Here is a 15,960-nt window from a genome sequence, read left to right on the forward strand (position 1 = left end):
CGGCATAGTTCGAACACTGAGCACAACAACAACAACAACAACAACAACAACAATAACAATAATAATAATAACAATTATAAATTTCCTAATGAATCTAAATTGTGACGGCCGTCTGCGCTCTCCCCCGTCGCTCTTCTGTTCTGACATCGGTCCTCCCCCGTCGTTGTCTGCGCTCTCCCCCGTCGCTCTTCTGTTCTGACATCGGTCCTCCCCCGTCGTTGTCTGCGCTCTCCCCCGTCGTTCTTCTGTTCTGACATCGGTCCTCCCCCGTAGTTGTCTGCGCTCTCCCCCGTCGTTCTTTCTGCACTCTTACCTGTCTGACTTTGGCCCTCACCCATTGTCGCTGGCACTCTCCCCCATCGTCCTTCTGTTCTGACATCGGTACTCACCCGTTGTTGTCTGAGCTCCCACCCGTCGTTCTTTCTGCACTCTTACCTGTCTGACTTTGGCCCTCTCACCCATTGTCGCTGGCACTCTCCCATGTCATCCTTCTGCCCTCTCCCTTGTAGTCTTGCCGCTCTCCCCCGTAGTCTTGCCGCTCTCCCCCATTGTTTCAGCGCCCCCGCCCGTAGTTTTGCCGCTCGAAACCATCGGGCTTGGCGCTCTCCCCCTTTAATATCTCCTTTTCTTGACACACCTCGGCTCCTCCTTCCCCTCTGGGGGCTCCCCAGGGGGTCGCTTTCTCTTCCTGGTGCTCAGAGACGAGCTTTCTGTGGGTTAACAAAGTTTTAAAGTTTAAACAAATTCCAGACAAATGAGAGATGTTCATGCAGGACAGAGGTGGAGAGTTCACACACTCAAGTACTGAAGTACACATTAAGATGAAAGAAAAGATGAAAGATTCAACTTTATTGTCATTGCACAGAGTACAAGTACTAGGACAACGAAATGTGGTCTCTGCATTTGACCCATCCTAGTGTTAGGAGCAGTGGGCTGCCATTATGTACGGCGCCCGGGGAGCAGTGTAGGTAACCAGTGTCTTGCTCAGGGACACCACGGTGGCACTTGGTCTTTCGGGGACTTGAACTGGTGACCTTCCAGTTCCCAGGCCAAGCCCCTATGGACTTTGCCACCACCGGTACTTGCATTGAGATTTGATACTACTTTATACTTCTACTCTACAACATTTTGGAAGCAAATTGTCTACTTTTTACTCCACTCCATTTATTTTACATATTTATTTAGTTGTTACTTTTAAAATTATGATTTAGAAACACAATACTCAGGAAACGCTTTTAAAATATGATTAATTTTTAAGATTTTTTAACACTTTAAGTACATTTTCCTAATCATACTTAAATTCTACTTAAGTACCATTCTCGACGCGGTTCTTTTACTTGAAATGTAGTATATGTACAGTGTGGTACCAGTACTTTTATTCGGGTAAATCCACCACTGATACAGGACGCGGTTAATCAATTTAAGAAATCTCAAAGATGAACTCACGTGTTTTTATCTCCTCCTCATCTAGACTCATCTTCCTCTTCTTCCTCTCCGGAGAGCCGCTGCTTTCAGATCTGCACAGAAGAAACTTGTTTGAATCTCTTGACTTTGAAACGTGATTTGAAATCATTACAAACCGATAACATAACACCTACTTTAACTCGATGTGGGACGCTAAGTAAGTGTCCCACGTCCGCTTTCTCCCGGGATTTATCTTAGCCTCAGATTCATCGGTTTTCCTTTTCTTGAACTCTGGTGACTCCTTGACTTGCTTTCTGCATTTAAAGAATGATTTTTTAGTTTTTAAACTCATGAATTATTACAGGGAGCTTCAAACAGTACAGACAAAGAGATGAACACCTACTTTAACTCGATGTGGGACGCTAAGTAAGTGTCCCACGTCCGCTTTCTCCCGGGTTTTATTCCTGCCACTTCAGACTCATCACTTTTAATTGTCTTGTTCTCCGGTGACACCTTGACTTGCTTTCTGCATTTAAATAATATTTGTATTGTTTATTTTAACCTCATGAATTCTTGTGTGAGCTTTAAACAGTACAGACAAAGAGATGAACACCTACCTTAATCCAGAGGCCGCACAGGACGGAGCCACGATCGGAGCCTCTCTTGCGTCGCTCTTCTTCACCGGTAGAGACATCTGTGTTTGAGTGAACTCTGGATAAGAGAAAGAGAAAGAAAGCAACGGTTTGGTTTGTGTTACTAAATGAGTCACTCGGCTCTTAGATTCCTCCTCAGATTTAAGACATCTGTCGCTGTGTGTAAGTATTAATGACTTGTCGTGTTTTGCTTACTTTCTTCTGTCTGGATGATTTCTGTCTTCCTGCTCTTGCTTGATGGTCCGTCTCTCTCCGGGCTGCTGCAAAAAAACGGTTTTAATATCTCAGATTATAACTGCAGGTATCACATAGTATACACCACAGTATATAAAAGTATACGGTCAAATCAGTGCAGGACCCAAGAGTTGTACTTAAAGGCCCTTTTGAGGTCATTTAAATGTTTGCATAGATTATTAAGAACGCAGAATAAAAATACCAAAAATACTCAACAAATAATGTGTGTGTTATTGTATTGCTGTATTATTTAAGAAAGAAATAAGGGATTTCAACACCAAGCTTTCCCGGGTTATTAGTTCCATTACGGTAATTCCAAAACGTTGGATTATTATACAAAATTATTCTTTAGTTGTGTTGAGATATTTGATTCAAAGGTTGAAAGGAATTCATAATATCTCTTAGTATACTTATCAATAAACTACACTATGAATGACAAACCTCTCTAAAAACCTTCGAGAAAATGGGCTTTAAGGATGTGTAAAGTAAAGATGTATGTACAGATTTGGAAGGCACTGCAGGTGAATAGGTTGTTACATTAAAACCATATTTGTTGTTTTAAAGATGTGTAAATATGCAAACAGTTGCATTAACACAAAGTAGAATAAACACCTCTGTGTGTATTTGGTACATTTTCTCCCCACTAGTCTGATAGCAGACTTGAAGCAAAACTACATGTTAGCCTGTCCTGAGATCTTCATCCTGCAACACTTACTTGTCATCACTGCAGGGTTTTCTCCTCGACGATTTCCTCGTCATCTTCCTCCCGGTTCTCTCTTTCTGGCAGGATGGCGCCACAGCGGTGGGGTTAGCCTGCAGCGCCGGTGACACAGACTTCGTGGCAAAAGACCGGCCAGGGGGTTGTTGTGGGAGATTCTGGTCATCGTTTATCGAGAGGCTGTCCAATACCTGGGACGAGATGCCCAGGGTGAGGGGGTGTTCTTGGGTCCTGTACCAGGCAGGGAGGCCCTTTGCTCGGCTGACGGAGGACTGAAGGGTCATTCTCGGCTGCTGACCCCTGACGTCAAAGCCCTGAGTCTGATCCAGACAGACCTCCATCTTTTCACAGCTGGATTTCACGCTGAAAAGAAGAAAAATAACATTGTTAAAACCAGCGTTCAGAGTCAGGATTTTATTCCACGTTACAGTATTGATTGATACCCTTTTCCACATGTATGTATGAGACTTATTTCCGCACCATTGTGTCGTCTCTCTTGCACTACTGTTATTCTATCTTTGTGTCTTAAGTGTGTTGCAGCGTTGGAGGAGCCTGGGACTTAGGATTTCATTCTCAGAACTACACTTGAGCTATTGTGCAGAGGACAATACAGCCTTTAAATCTTATCAGAATCAAAAGTAAATACAGTAATGCATTAGTCCTACAATTAACACTGCATACAGCAGAGGTCAAGTGCAGGTAATGTGCAAAAATAGTTCATTTTGACTTGTATTTCCACTTCATGTCTGCATCACAAGATTTCAGAAGTCATTTTTCACCTATTATGCAATTTATAGCTTATTTGACCAAAAATTCTGATATAAAGGCTTTATATTGTGCAGCAATTTTGGTTTTCCTATGTAGCTGGGGCACCTAGTCACAATCCAGATGTCTATGAGCTGGAGATAGTTTTATTTAAATAACATCTGAGGTACAACAAAGGTCAGAACATCAGTTATTTCCCCAAATGAAAGCAAAAATGCCCTCCAAAAGTTCACATTTTGGAAGCTTTTCTCTCCTATTGATCCACTCACGTCTGCTCAGATTAATCCGGGGACCTTTTTGAGGGAATCATTAGGCAAAATAAACTGAATGTATATTACATATTTGCCCTTAAAAGTATGAGCGCCCTCAGGTTTTTTGGGAGGCTGATTCAGAATCGTGGGATAATAAAAAGACGCCTCACCGTAACCCTTTGTTTTAACTTTAGGTATAATTAAAATAACAGTATTTAATAAATGAAGTTTCAAAGGCCAGTTACCAAAGGGTTCAAGAGGTTAAAAATCTGATAAATCAGCTACGAACAAGACCAATAGAAGTATTTAAAAATCAGTCCTGAGATTTTAAAATCAGCGTGATGTGGCCTCTCTTTACAGGTATTCTACAAACTGTTTTAATGTGGACTCACTAGAAGCTGGATGGGAAGTTTTCAGCGAGGTTGTTCATGGTGATGAAGGGATGCTGAAGCAGCTCGCTGGGTGAAATCCTCTGACCGACGTCCAGGTGAAGCATCTTCTTCACCAGATCCAGGAAGGCCTGCTGGTCTTCGGTTTCTGCCGCGGTGTCCTCGTCCAACAGGTGATGGGGTGTGTGTAACTGAATCAGAAACAAACCAGGAACGTTAGTTAAACCTGTATCTGTCTCGGTGGATCACGGTGACAGATTTACGGTAAATGTATTATGTTGAACGGCTCGTTTTCAAACAGTATTTCCTACCTTTATTATATCATTGAGCGAGTTGAATTGGGCCAGGCTTGTGTTGGTTTCTCCATACTGCTGAGCGTTCTAAAGAGAAATGGTATGGGATTAGGTAATCTGTCTCAAAGGAAATGAGAAACAGGGAGATATTTTAGTTTAAAAGCAACTCAGTGCCGGTACCTTCAATGTCCAACGACGTCTCCTGCCCCTCCTTCTTTTATGGAAAAACCAACGGGTTTTGAGACCACTGTCCATGAGACGAGCCGGAGGCTGACCCTGAGTCGCCACTATATGCTGCAGCTGTTGACACAACACAAGCGAGTTAGTTACGCTTAAATCAATTTAGAGTTTCTCAACAAATATCCAAAGTTTACAAAAAGCAAAGTTCTATCCCTATTTAACGAGGCCCTATTATGCTTTGGGGGAGTTTCCCTTTCCTGTAGTGAGGTTTTTGTGCATGTAAATGGTCTACAAAGGATCAAATCCCAACATTTTGGAGGAAAAAAAGAGGTAAGGATAGATACATCTCTGATGTCTGTGCATAAAGTACATTTCTATAACAGCCTGGATCTTGCCAAAAAAAGTTACACCATTAATGGCGGCAGTGGCTTAGTCTGTAAGGGCTTGGACTTGGCTCCAAAGGGTCGCCGGTTCACGCCCCGATTGGACCAAAAAATATGGAGTGAGCTGGTAGCTGGAGAGGTGCAGTTCTCCTCCTGAGCCACTTCTGAGGTGCCCTTGTGCAAGGCACCGAACGCTGACACTACTCCCTGGCTCCGGGTACATGGCAGCCTCCCTGCTCTGCCACCTCCTGCATGTGTGGTTGTGTTTGTGCATGTATACAGGGTGTGCTATTTTAAACTACAAAATCTGAATCCTCAGCTACAGAGTCTGTCTCCCTGCTTCCAGCACCACCATTAGGATGTGACATTGATGTAGGTCGATGCAGGGAAGAACTACAAACTACTTAAGCTTGGATTTCTCTCGTTAGCCTCGTCCCGCTCTCTGAATGCCGCCCAAAAAAAAGATTCCTTGTTCTAGTAGCTTGTATCACAAACCAACTACATTTCTAACCATGAAAATATCAAATGAGGAAAGAGTGTCTAAATAAACTACATTTACAATCCACACCGATGTGGACGCCAACATAAAAGGCGGAGGAGTAAAAAGTGTTTGACAGTCAGAGAGCAAGGATAGCAGTTTGTAGCTGCGGTCAGTCTTTATGCTAAACTAAGCTACTGGGTAATAAACACACACATTTGAGCGTGGTATTGACCTAAGGGAAATACAATGTTTCTTAAAGACACTTTTTAAGCTACCACAACTAATATAAAGTGTGTGTCCTACTTTTTATCCCTTCTAAATGATACCTTTATGTTCTGAAGTATTTTTACACTTACCATTTCGTACTCGGTGTCTCCAGGGTACAGCACAGAGCCCGAGAGCAGCTCCGTGGCGATGCAGCCCAGAGACCACATATCGATGGCTGACGTTATGGGGAATCCTAGTATCACCTCTGGAGACCTTAGAAAAGATAAGTAAACGTACATTGTTTTAGCTTTTGTGTATCTTTACAATTGAGTACCGCTACTTCAACTCTTTAAGTATAAAATCTCCTTCCCCCACTGCCGGTTCCTCACCTGTAGTGTCGTGTCTGCATGTAGTCGCCGAGCTCCGGCTGAGAGATGTGACACGCCACGCCAAAGTCGATCACCTTGACTTTCCACGGCTGCTTCACGTGGTCCACCAACATGATGTTCTCCGGCTTCAGGTCGGTGTGCACGACTCCCAGGCACTGTATGAACTGCAGCGTTACGGCAACCTGAAATAAAAAAATCACAATTAAGTCACATAAGAAGAAAAAAGCATCACTTGACTCTTAAACTTAAACCCTGAGCTCAGCGTCAATCAGGTTTGGGGAGATTACACCGGATTAGCTAAAAAGAAAAGGTACCTGTATTCCCTTACATACCGTTCAATAAATGCATTATCAGATTATTGATTTAATTACAGAATTACATTAAAAATAACGTTTTATTCTAATATGGTGCAACTGTCATGAAGCCTAATTTCCCACCTAATTTAAATGATTGATAATTTAAAAAACTAGATTCATCGACAAGATCTGCAACCAAATCTCAGAGGACTTTCAGCTGGATTAGCAGCTGATAGACCTGCTAGCAATACTAACAAATGAATTGATGGTTGGCGTCTATTTTTGTCTAACTCTGCTTAAAATGAAGGACCCAAAAAGCGTTTTGAGGTAATCCTGTGATATCATGAACTAAAAGGTGCAACACAGGGGAATGGGAATGATCTGAGCGGCTGTAAGTGTAGCATGAGGACAGCTGTGGTATTACCAACAGAACAACGACCTTGACTTGAATGTGTTTAGTTTCTAGGTCGAAAGACAGTGTGCGTATTTTTCCTCATCACGTTTTATGCACTGTTTAATCTACGCTCACACAACAAATAACAGTTTTGCACTTTTGTTGCAAGAATATTAAACACAAATGAAGGTTTGAATGGAAAAACAAGCTCTCACATGAACCAAGTTGACTATACTTGCACTTTTCAGTTTTGATTGGTTTACACAAATGTTCCTTAATTTTTCCAAGCAGGGTTTTTCTTATCAGCACAGAGAGAATGTTCGGTAGTTCCTGCGTGGTGCATATAGCTTACCTGGTATAGGATTGGGCGGATTTCCTTCACAGACAGAGAGCGAGAGTTTGGTTTCAGGTAGAGGAAATCAAACAGACTCACGTCCAGCAGCTCAAACTCCAGACATAGGATCTCCCCGGAGATAAACGCATCGTTGTACGTCACAAAGTTGAACCTGTCGGAGTCAAACGCTCTGAGGTATTCCATCATCCTAATCTGGGGAACAAACGTTTGCATGTTGAGAAAATATAGCTTTACAGGGCTTTCACAACAAGATGAAACACAGGTGCATAACAGATACATAATGGATTCATCATTACGGTCTAACGTGTATGAAATGTCCCATCTAGAGGGTCATTACTATGGTTTGGTGTTTAAACCTCGCCCTGTATATCCATTCTTCTTTAAATATATGAACTTGATTTCCAATTCATGCTTTTGCATTATATTGCATTTACAAGATCCTCCCATTTAAAGTACATTTCTGCAACTCTAATGACTAGAATGAAGTTAAAATCTTTATTTCTTGATGTTTTCTGGTGTTTTTCAGCAGGATATGGGGGTTTTCATTTACAGAAATACCACAAAAAGCACATTGACTCCAGGATTTTGGAGTTTGTATTGTGTTCATTTGAATTTTGGGTGGCTTAAATGACCAAATTATATCTTCCACTTGTATTATTCCCAAGAGTAAGATGTAGCTGTAATGTTTTTGCTCTTTACTTCCCAGTCAGGTTATGATAAAATGCAGAAAACTTCAATTTCCTTTTTTTACATTGAAAATACTTTGTCTAACTTAAGCTATGAGGCAGACATCTTAAATATGTATGTTATAATAAATAAATAAATTCATTATTTATTAAAGAAATGGGAATTGGGGGAACCATAGCTGGGATCACATATTTTTTCCTACCTCATTCCTTGCCTCTGCTATTAAGTCTTTGCCCTTCGAGATCTTCACAGCCACCGTTTGGTTAGTGGCTATCTTTAAGCACTTTGCGACTTTCCCAAAGGTGCCCTCCCCCAAAAAGGACTGGATCAGGTATTGGGAGGAGGTGGAGTAGAGGAGATCTATGGCCTTGCGCTCTTTCCCTGAAGAAGAGGATGAGGAGGAGGAGGAGGATGTGTTTGTGTCTTCCTGAGGTGACGGAGTTGAGTTCGGGTTTCGGTAAGACTACAGGAGGAAGAAGAAAGAGTGGTTAACACATGAAGTCACATGTTGTCTCGTAAAACAAGACACCAACTATAGAGGTCCAACAACTGAGGGTGATATTTATCAAACTGCTTTTATTTAAGTGCAGAAATAAGATTTGTTTGGCTACAAATAAACACATTATTTGTTCATTTATAAACCTGAACTAGGATCCAGATGGATAGAAAGTTGCTCACTAATCTAATTAGTGAAATATATCAACATGTGATTAAGGAGAAGCACCTTGTGTTTGTTTTTAACGTCTGTTAACAAAAACAACATTCAAATTCCATTTTAGTGCTTCTTTGACAAGACTAAACTACAGTTGTTGAATTACAAAACCTAAAATAAGGTGCAAGATGGAGTGAGTGTAATCTTCTTGTAAGTGAAATATATCAACGTATTGCTATATATAAGCACTTCCCTGTACACTTAATGTGGTAAAATGGGATCGTATTTTAACATAGTATCCCTTGTTTTGTAACAACAACGTAGATTGAATGTCTTTTACTCCTGATTGGATCAACTCACCATGTTGTCGCTCATGTTGCTAAAGGTGTTTGAAAGTTTGGATTTAAAAAGTTGAGTCTCTCCTGGTTGTGTTAACCCGATTGAAGACGGCTGTGCAGTGAGACCTGCTCCTGCATGAAGGGCCTTCTACGGAACATTCTACGGCTGTGATGTGAATTCCAAACGGAATGATGGTCCGGAATGTTCTCTGAAGAATTCCGAATTGGAACAATGGCGGTCAAACGCTTTTTAAGGGTCATTCCACCGCTGACAAACAATAACAATGATAATTAACAACGTATATCGATTGTAACTGCTGTGTTTATCGTGTGTTTGTGTAACATGTGTGAATAGTTCGTACATTTAGGATTAGAGATCAAAAGGTTAGCCACTCTAACTTTTAATTGATAAGTGAGACTTATTTTGAAAGATTGAACAGCGTTGGCCTTTCAGATGTGACTGGGGAGGGCGTTTCAGAGGGAGGGGGAGGCTGCATCGAAGGCCCTGTCACCCCAGGTCTGGCACTTTGTCCTGACGGGCTGTAGTACATTAGGGATAATGTTAATCACATTTGATTTAATATATAAATAAATATTGTACACGTTCTACAATGATTGCCACATTTTGCATAATAATTCATCTTTCTAAATGTGGTGTATACTTAAACGGTTTTATCACGTGTCTGTCATGGTTGGGTGAGTTATTTTGACTCATAACTGTAAGTGTTTTGTCAGTATATATGAAATGCCTAGGTTAGCTACGTTAGCTTACAGCAGATCTGCAATAATTTCAGAAGAAGTCATGTGATCAAATGCTGGAAATAAGCAGAAAAAACTTCACATTTAAGAAAAGGTTTCCAACAACAGTGACAGTTGGCAAACTTTTCCCCAGAATGTCACAAGCGCTCCGGTGCAGCGTTTCGTCTTTGCAGCATTTCGTTTGCGCCCCGCTTTTAGTAAACGCTCTGCACGTTTCATCAAGGTGGGGTAGATGTTCCTTCAATTGCATGTGTCTTGAAAGTGAGTATTATTTAATCTCAGAGCAGAACAAAAACAAAGACTCTATGGTTATGTGTTTTTGTATTCAAGATAATCTAGTCATGGTCTAGCGTATGCTTTTAGACAGAGTCATTTTTGTCCTTTGTCTCTTACTCAGATGGAGTAAGAGACAAAGGACAATGAAAGACAACTGCTCTCAGGAGGAGGAGGAGGAGGACAAAGAGGAGAGCAGCGTGGGAGGAGGGAGACGTCTTTCCATCGCTCTTTCAAACTCATGTGGTGCTGTGAAACGCTGGCCTACTTTAGCCTTCTCCATTTTTTATGACACACACACACAGTAAGACTGCAACCTGTAAGTGTACACACACACACACACACACACACACACACACACACACACACACACACACACACACACACACACACACACACACACACACACACACACACACACACACACACACACACACACACACACACACATACATTTAACCCTCATAAGCATGCAGACTGGGAAATGTCATCTAGGAAAATGTGCATGAACACACAAACAACCTGCAGTACTGACAGTCTCAAAGTGTTTCAGGGTCAGCTTTCAGTGCCTATATATATATTTATTGGTCAATCAGACATTTCAGAGGTTGTTATTACTCAATAACACATGACTGCTAAGCAAAATAGGGGCCATTTCTAAGGAGGATCAAGAGAGAAGGAAAGAGGTAAAAGACAGAGCGCTGGACGTCAAAGAAATCCTCAGAAGATGGCAGACAGAGGGTTCACATCCACAGGAACACACACTGGCATTGTGCAGGACTTGTTGGTGGAAAAGAAGCTGTGCACATACTTGAACAGCTACAGAAATCATCGATCAGTGCTAGCGTCATTTTGAGTTACGTTGTTTCAGTTCCAGCCGTTGGTACGCAGTGGAACGGAGTGTAGCGGTAGCAATACGATCATCTTCAAGTCAATAAAATCATTTCAATTGGGAGTCAAGTGTTTCGTTTGCCGTGTAATTATTCTATATGTAATTTGTGCATCCATTTAGTCTCACTCAGGTGTGTGCAGTTGATTAGCTAGTTTGATTAGCTCCTACTCGGTTCATGTCATATAATTTGGGCAGCCGACGCGCCCCATTCTCGTTGCCTACATTGGCACAAAACAGCAGAAGCTACCAGGAAGCTCTTTTCGGAGGAATAAGATGCACACCATAACCTAGAAAAAGAGATGAAGCTACAAAAAGTCTGGCATATTATTTACTCATGTGTTAAGCTGCTGGAGGGCAATTCCTGGCATGTTTTTGTGTCACATGCAAGACTATATTTATACGGTTTCAACAGAAATGTACATTTTTTAAAGGTTATATGGAGATAATATCAAAATCTCCCAGCATTGGGTCCCACATTGTCCAATGCAAATCTGTGGCTTGTTGGCACCTGGTCACTCTAGGTAAGAGTGTCAGGGATGGTAACAAGCAAGTTAAAAAAAACCCACAGAGAACGCTCGAGTTGTAAAGTGTAAAGCTCATCAGCAGTGGCAGATTCAGTGCAGATGTTGGAGGCCCAAGGGAGAGGCTATTTTAATTATGAAACATTCTGGGGAAAGAGTGTGTTCGCTCACACACACACACACACTATATAGATATGCTCACGTATGAACATATAAAGCCACAACAGGCTGCTTAACAAGTCTTCAACTGAGGTAGAGGGGAAGAGCTAAGACACACAGGACTTTGAATGCTGATTTTTATTTGTATTGACAGTCCCAGATATATAAAAAAACAAGTCTTTGCTTTGCTCATTTATTTACTCTCTACACCAGCAGGAGGCTGCATGAGGAAGAAGCCAAAGGATGGATGCAACTGGAACATATAAAGGGACTGAGCAGATACAGCCGAGGGAAATAAAACATTAAGCTATCCTCTCCCGTCTGAAACACATTTGAGAAAACAGAAAGTAGTTCATCTTATTATCTGCAACACAGCTCAACATGAGTTGTATTTGTATGTCAAATTCAACAGGGTTGGGGAAACAGGACCCAAGTGCAGGCAGGTAAGGGTCAAAAACAAAAAGCGAGCTTTATTCAAAAGCTGTTGATGAAAACACGAATCAAGGGGAACACAGGACATGAAAAACACTTAGCTCCAGACATGAAGGGCGACAGGAACAGGCAGGTACCATGGACAAGATCAGGGAAGAAATGACGACGACCGAACACCAGACAAAAGGGGAACAGGGACTAAATACACATGGGTAATCTCAAGACGAGAGACAGCTGGAAGGGGGAGGAGAAACACAGGGGCAACAGGTGAACACAATGACACAATCAGGCACAGGAGGGAAACGCAGACAGGAAGTGAAGCTTAACATGAAACAAGAGGGAAAACATTTCAAAATAAAACACAACACAAGGATCATGACAGACACGAAACAAGGATCATGACAGACACGAAACAAGGATCATGACAAAATTCATCCAAATAATTCAATGTACAGCAGCAATGTCATGTGACGTGTTTTAATGAGCTTTTTACACCTCTTAAATGTGATGCAGGCTGACAAGAACTCATTTTTTAGCCACACATGATCTGATCGTGAGCAAATACTCACGTGAGGGCAAATCTCAGCAGACACCTGTCAATCATGTTCCTCTCCGCTGTAAGACTCATTCCAGTCAGGCAAGGAAAAGACAGTCGAAACCTGGAAGAAAATGCAAAATAATATCTAGAGAGAGATCTGACATCAGCATGTCTGAGACTCCAAAAAGGTCAGTGCTGTGTCAGGTCAAAATACCCTTGTGTAAAACACTTGACCCCTGCTTCATCGCTCGCTGTCAGATATGTTTTCAGAAGAAGTATCAGCAAAATGTAAATTAGAGAAAGGGAAACAGTCGAGAGCAGTTACAAGAGTCGACAGATTTGAGAGTCAGATTCAGCACTGATCGTTTTCTGTAGGATTTTTTATCTTTTGTGGAACTGTAAGGAATCCAGAGCAAGTTTCCTTATGGGGACAATAAAGTGTATCTGTTGAGTCACATCAAAGGATCTTAAGTGAAATACAATCTAAGCCAATCTGCCTGCCTTCCTGAACAGACACGTGCACACAGTGTGGGTCACAGTGAGTCTTCCAGACGATGCTAGCTTGACTGCTCTGCGTAATTAACAGCCATGGTCATAGTTTATGTTCTCAAATATCATTTTTAAGGACTGATTTCGGAGGGATGCCGTAAGGAACAGATCGATGTAGCGAACTTGGGACTTTCCCGCCAGATCTAGCAACTTTTGAAGCTAACGCTGCTAACTACATTAATTGGAAAAGAGTTAGCATCATTGGCCTGGGTTTGGTAGTGAGAAAATAAAAGAGCTATGACTGTTAGCTTCTCAAATGCTACTTACCCAAGCTTCAAAAGGGAAATGTATAATAATCATTATTTCTACATACAATAACAGTTAGGTGTTTCTAAAAAGTAACAAAAATGTGCTAATAGTGCTAACACTACACCCCTTTCCCTGTTAGCCTGGCTAATAGCCTGTTGGTCTTCCTCAGTACAGAACAAGGTTTATGATACTGATCATGTTTCATTCAGCAGGATAATCTTCACATGTTAACACCAGTTTGTGAATTTTGAAGCGTAAATGCAATTTGCACAAGTAAATTGCTATAACCAAACTACATCACGGTCGCATGGTATCGCCACTGCTACGCTAAAGGTGGCTAATGTTTGCCTTGATGAAGTCTTATCCAGACACTTATAAGCAACCATCATTTGTAAGACACTTGGAAGTGTTGGACATTCATGAGTGGAACATTTACTAGTGTATTTTATGTTGTAGAACAAAATTAGAAAATCTTTTAAGCTTGTGGTGACTTTATTTCAGGGACGAGAGAAGTGGTAAAACGCTGACTAGGTTACGGGTTTTGGGACTCATTCCTGCACCACTATGGGGAGCTCATTCCAGCTCTTGCTCTGCACCTCTGACTCAAACATTTCCCCAGCTCCGCCCCTCCTCTTCCACATGGAGTAATAATCACCCTCTGGCACTTCATCCCTCTCAATAACATCCTCATGGTCAATCTGCCAGGCCGAGACCCCCGCCCCCTCACCAGATTACAGCGCTGGCTGGGATTAGGTTTTCAACAGGTCTCGCATTTTGCATACACACACACACACACACACACACACACACACACACACACACACACACACACACACACACACACACACACACACACACACACACACACACACACACACACACACACACACACACAGTCCAAAAACAACCTAAAACATGTTCTCCTCTCATGACGTGCCAGGCAAAAAACAACCTGATTTGGGTCTTTCTGTAGCAAACTGGATAAAGAAAAATACAGAAAGTAATCCTATGGCTCCAAAATGAAATATGCAGCATCTATCTAAAATCCCACAGCGGTTCACTCTGGTACCACTGACTGTGTACATTATAATGTACCTCTAATGTGTAGAAATATAGTTTCAGATGTAGATTTATAAGACTAAATCAGGACAATGACCTGTTGATATTCAGCAATTTACTACCTACAAGTCTATTTATGTATCCAGTAATCACTTAAAATTAAATCACATTGATCTGGAATGATGTGGTAAATGTTTCAGCATAGACGTCTATACTTTTAAAAATAAAAGTGAAACACACACATTGACAACAACCTGATAAACCTGTGATGTCACTGGTTCACACACACACTGTATATCACACACTGTGACGCATCCTGCGCAGATGTTATCTAGCGTCCCTAATCCCAACACAAAAGGCAGGAGAGACACGAGCAGATAATCCAGATCCTCTTCCTGGAGCTGCAATCCGACAGAAAACTGACAACAAAAGCAGAGAATACAGAAACAACCTTCATCTCCAGATTATACCAGATTTTTACAGCATGATAACACTCAAACTTGAGGTTTCCTTTTCTGTTTTAAGAGCTGAACAAAGATAGTTTTACTTAATCCTGCTCTCATACTCCAGTGGTGAAATAAGTCCACAGATCATTCGTTTAGGTAACAGTACCAGCAAAACAACGAGGGGAGTAAATACAATTACAAGTCCTTCATATTTTAAAAAGGGCCCTATTAAGCTTTTGGGGGTTTTCCCTTTCTGTGCATGTAAACGGTCTGCAAATGCTGAAATTCCAAAAGGTTCCTCCAGAGGGAGTTTCTCTTCCACTTTCTCTCCCTGCCCGAAATGCCTCCATTGGACTCCTTTCTAGAACATATTGACATCCCCGTGTGTAACACTTGAGCTCTAACACAGAACGTGATAGGCACGTGAAGGGGCGGGACATCTCTGCGAGGTTGACCAATCACAACAGAGAAAGAGCTAAAGAGCCAGCTAAGAGCAGACTGGGCTGTGGTTTCAGACAGAGGGTGAAAAGAAGAGCTGCAGCACAGGCAGTATGAGAAAAATAAAGAGCTTTTAGAACACTAAAGCATGGAGACAACCCTTAAAGTCAGCTTTAAATGAGCGTGCACAACCTTTACCATTTGGACTTTGCCACACGGGCAGCGTAAAATATGTTTGTAAAAACTTATCTTGCACATCGTACCATTGCCTTTTGTTTAAATGTCCCACATGCATTGTTAATCCAGGTTTTCTTTAGCAGCATGAACCCATTTATGTGCTCAATTTTAATGCAGTGACTCGAAGTCACACTGTGCAGGTTAAGCTTTTGACCTCAGTGTGACCCAAAATATGTTTCAGTAACGTGGATCAGCCTTTAAAGCAAAATACAACCAGCTTCTACTTATCTCCTGTAGAAAAAGTAAGAGTGTGGGATTCAGGCTGGCTTATGGAAGGGGAGCGTTGTGCAAGGGAGGAACCAAAATCATTTAAAAAATAAAGAAATCAGGACATCCATC

General features: G+C 41.6%; 1 protein-coding gene across 1 annotated transcript; it reads right to left on the minus strand.

Moving 5' to 3' along the window:
- Positions 1-294: 294 nt before the first annotated feature.
- LOC134861671 (homeodomain-interacting protein kinase 1-like) lies at positions 295-9,106 on the minus strand. Its single transcript, XM_063879066.1, has 15 exons — positions 9,092-9,106; positions 8,282-8,542; positions 7,390-7,584; positions 6,348-6,529; positions 6,108-6,231; positions 4,888-5,007; positions 4,726-4,794; positions 4,418-4,605; positions 3,007-3,372; positions 2,253-2,317; positions 2,022-2,115; positions 1,808-1,930; positions 1,599-1,718; positions 1,447-1,517; positions 295-710 (listed from the first exon to the last, which is right to left on the minus strand). Exons 1-15 carry the CDS (start codon positions 9,104-9,106, stop codon positions 613-615), a joined length of 2,091 nt encoding a protein of 696 aa, XP_063735136.1. The 3' UTR covers positions 295-612.
- Between the last annotated feature and the right edge of the window lie 6,854 nt (positions 9,107-15,960).

Source organism: Eleginops maclovinus, chromosome 3 (assembly GCF_036324505.1).
Source record: "Eleginops maclovinus isolate JMC-PN-2008 ecotype Puerto Natales chromosome 3, JC_Emac_rtc_rv5, whole genome shotgun sequence".
NCBI lineage: Eukaryota > Metazoa > Chordata > Actinopteri > Perciformes > Eleginopidae > Eleginops > Eleginops maclovinus.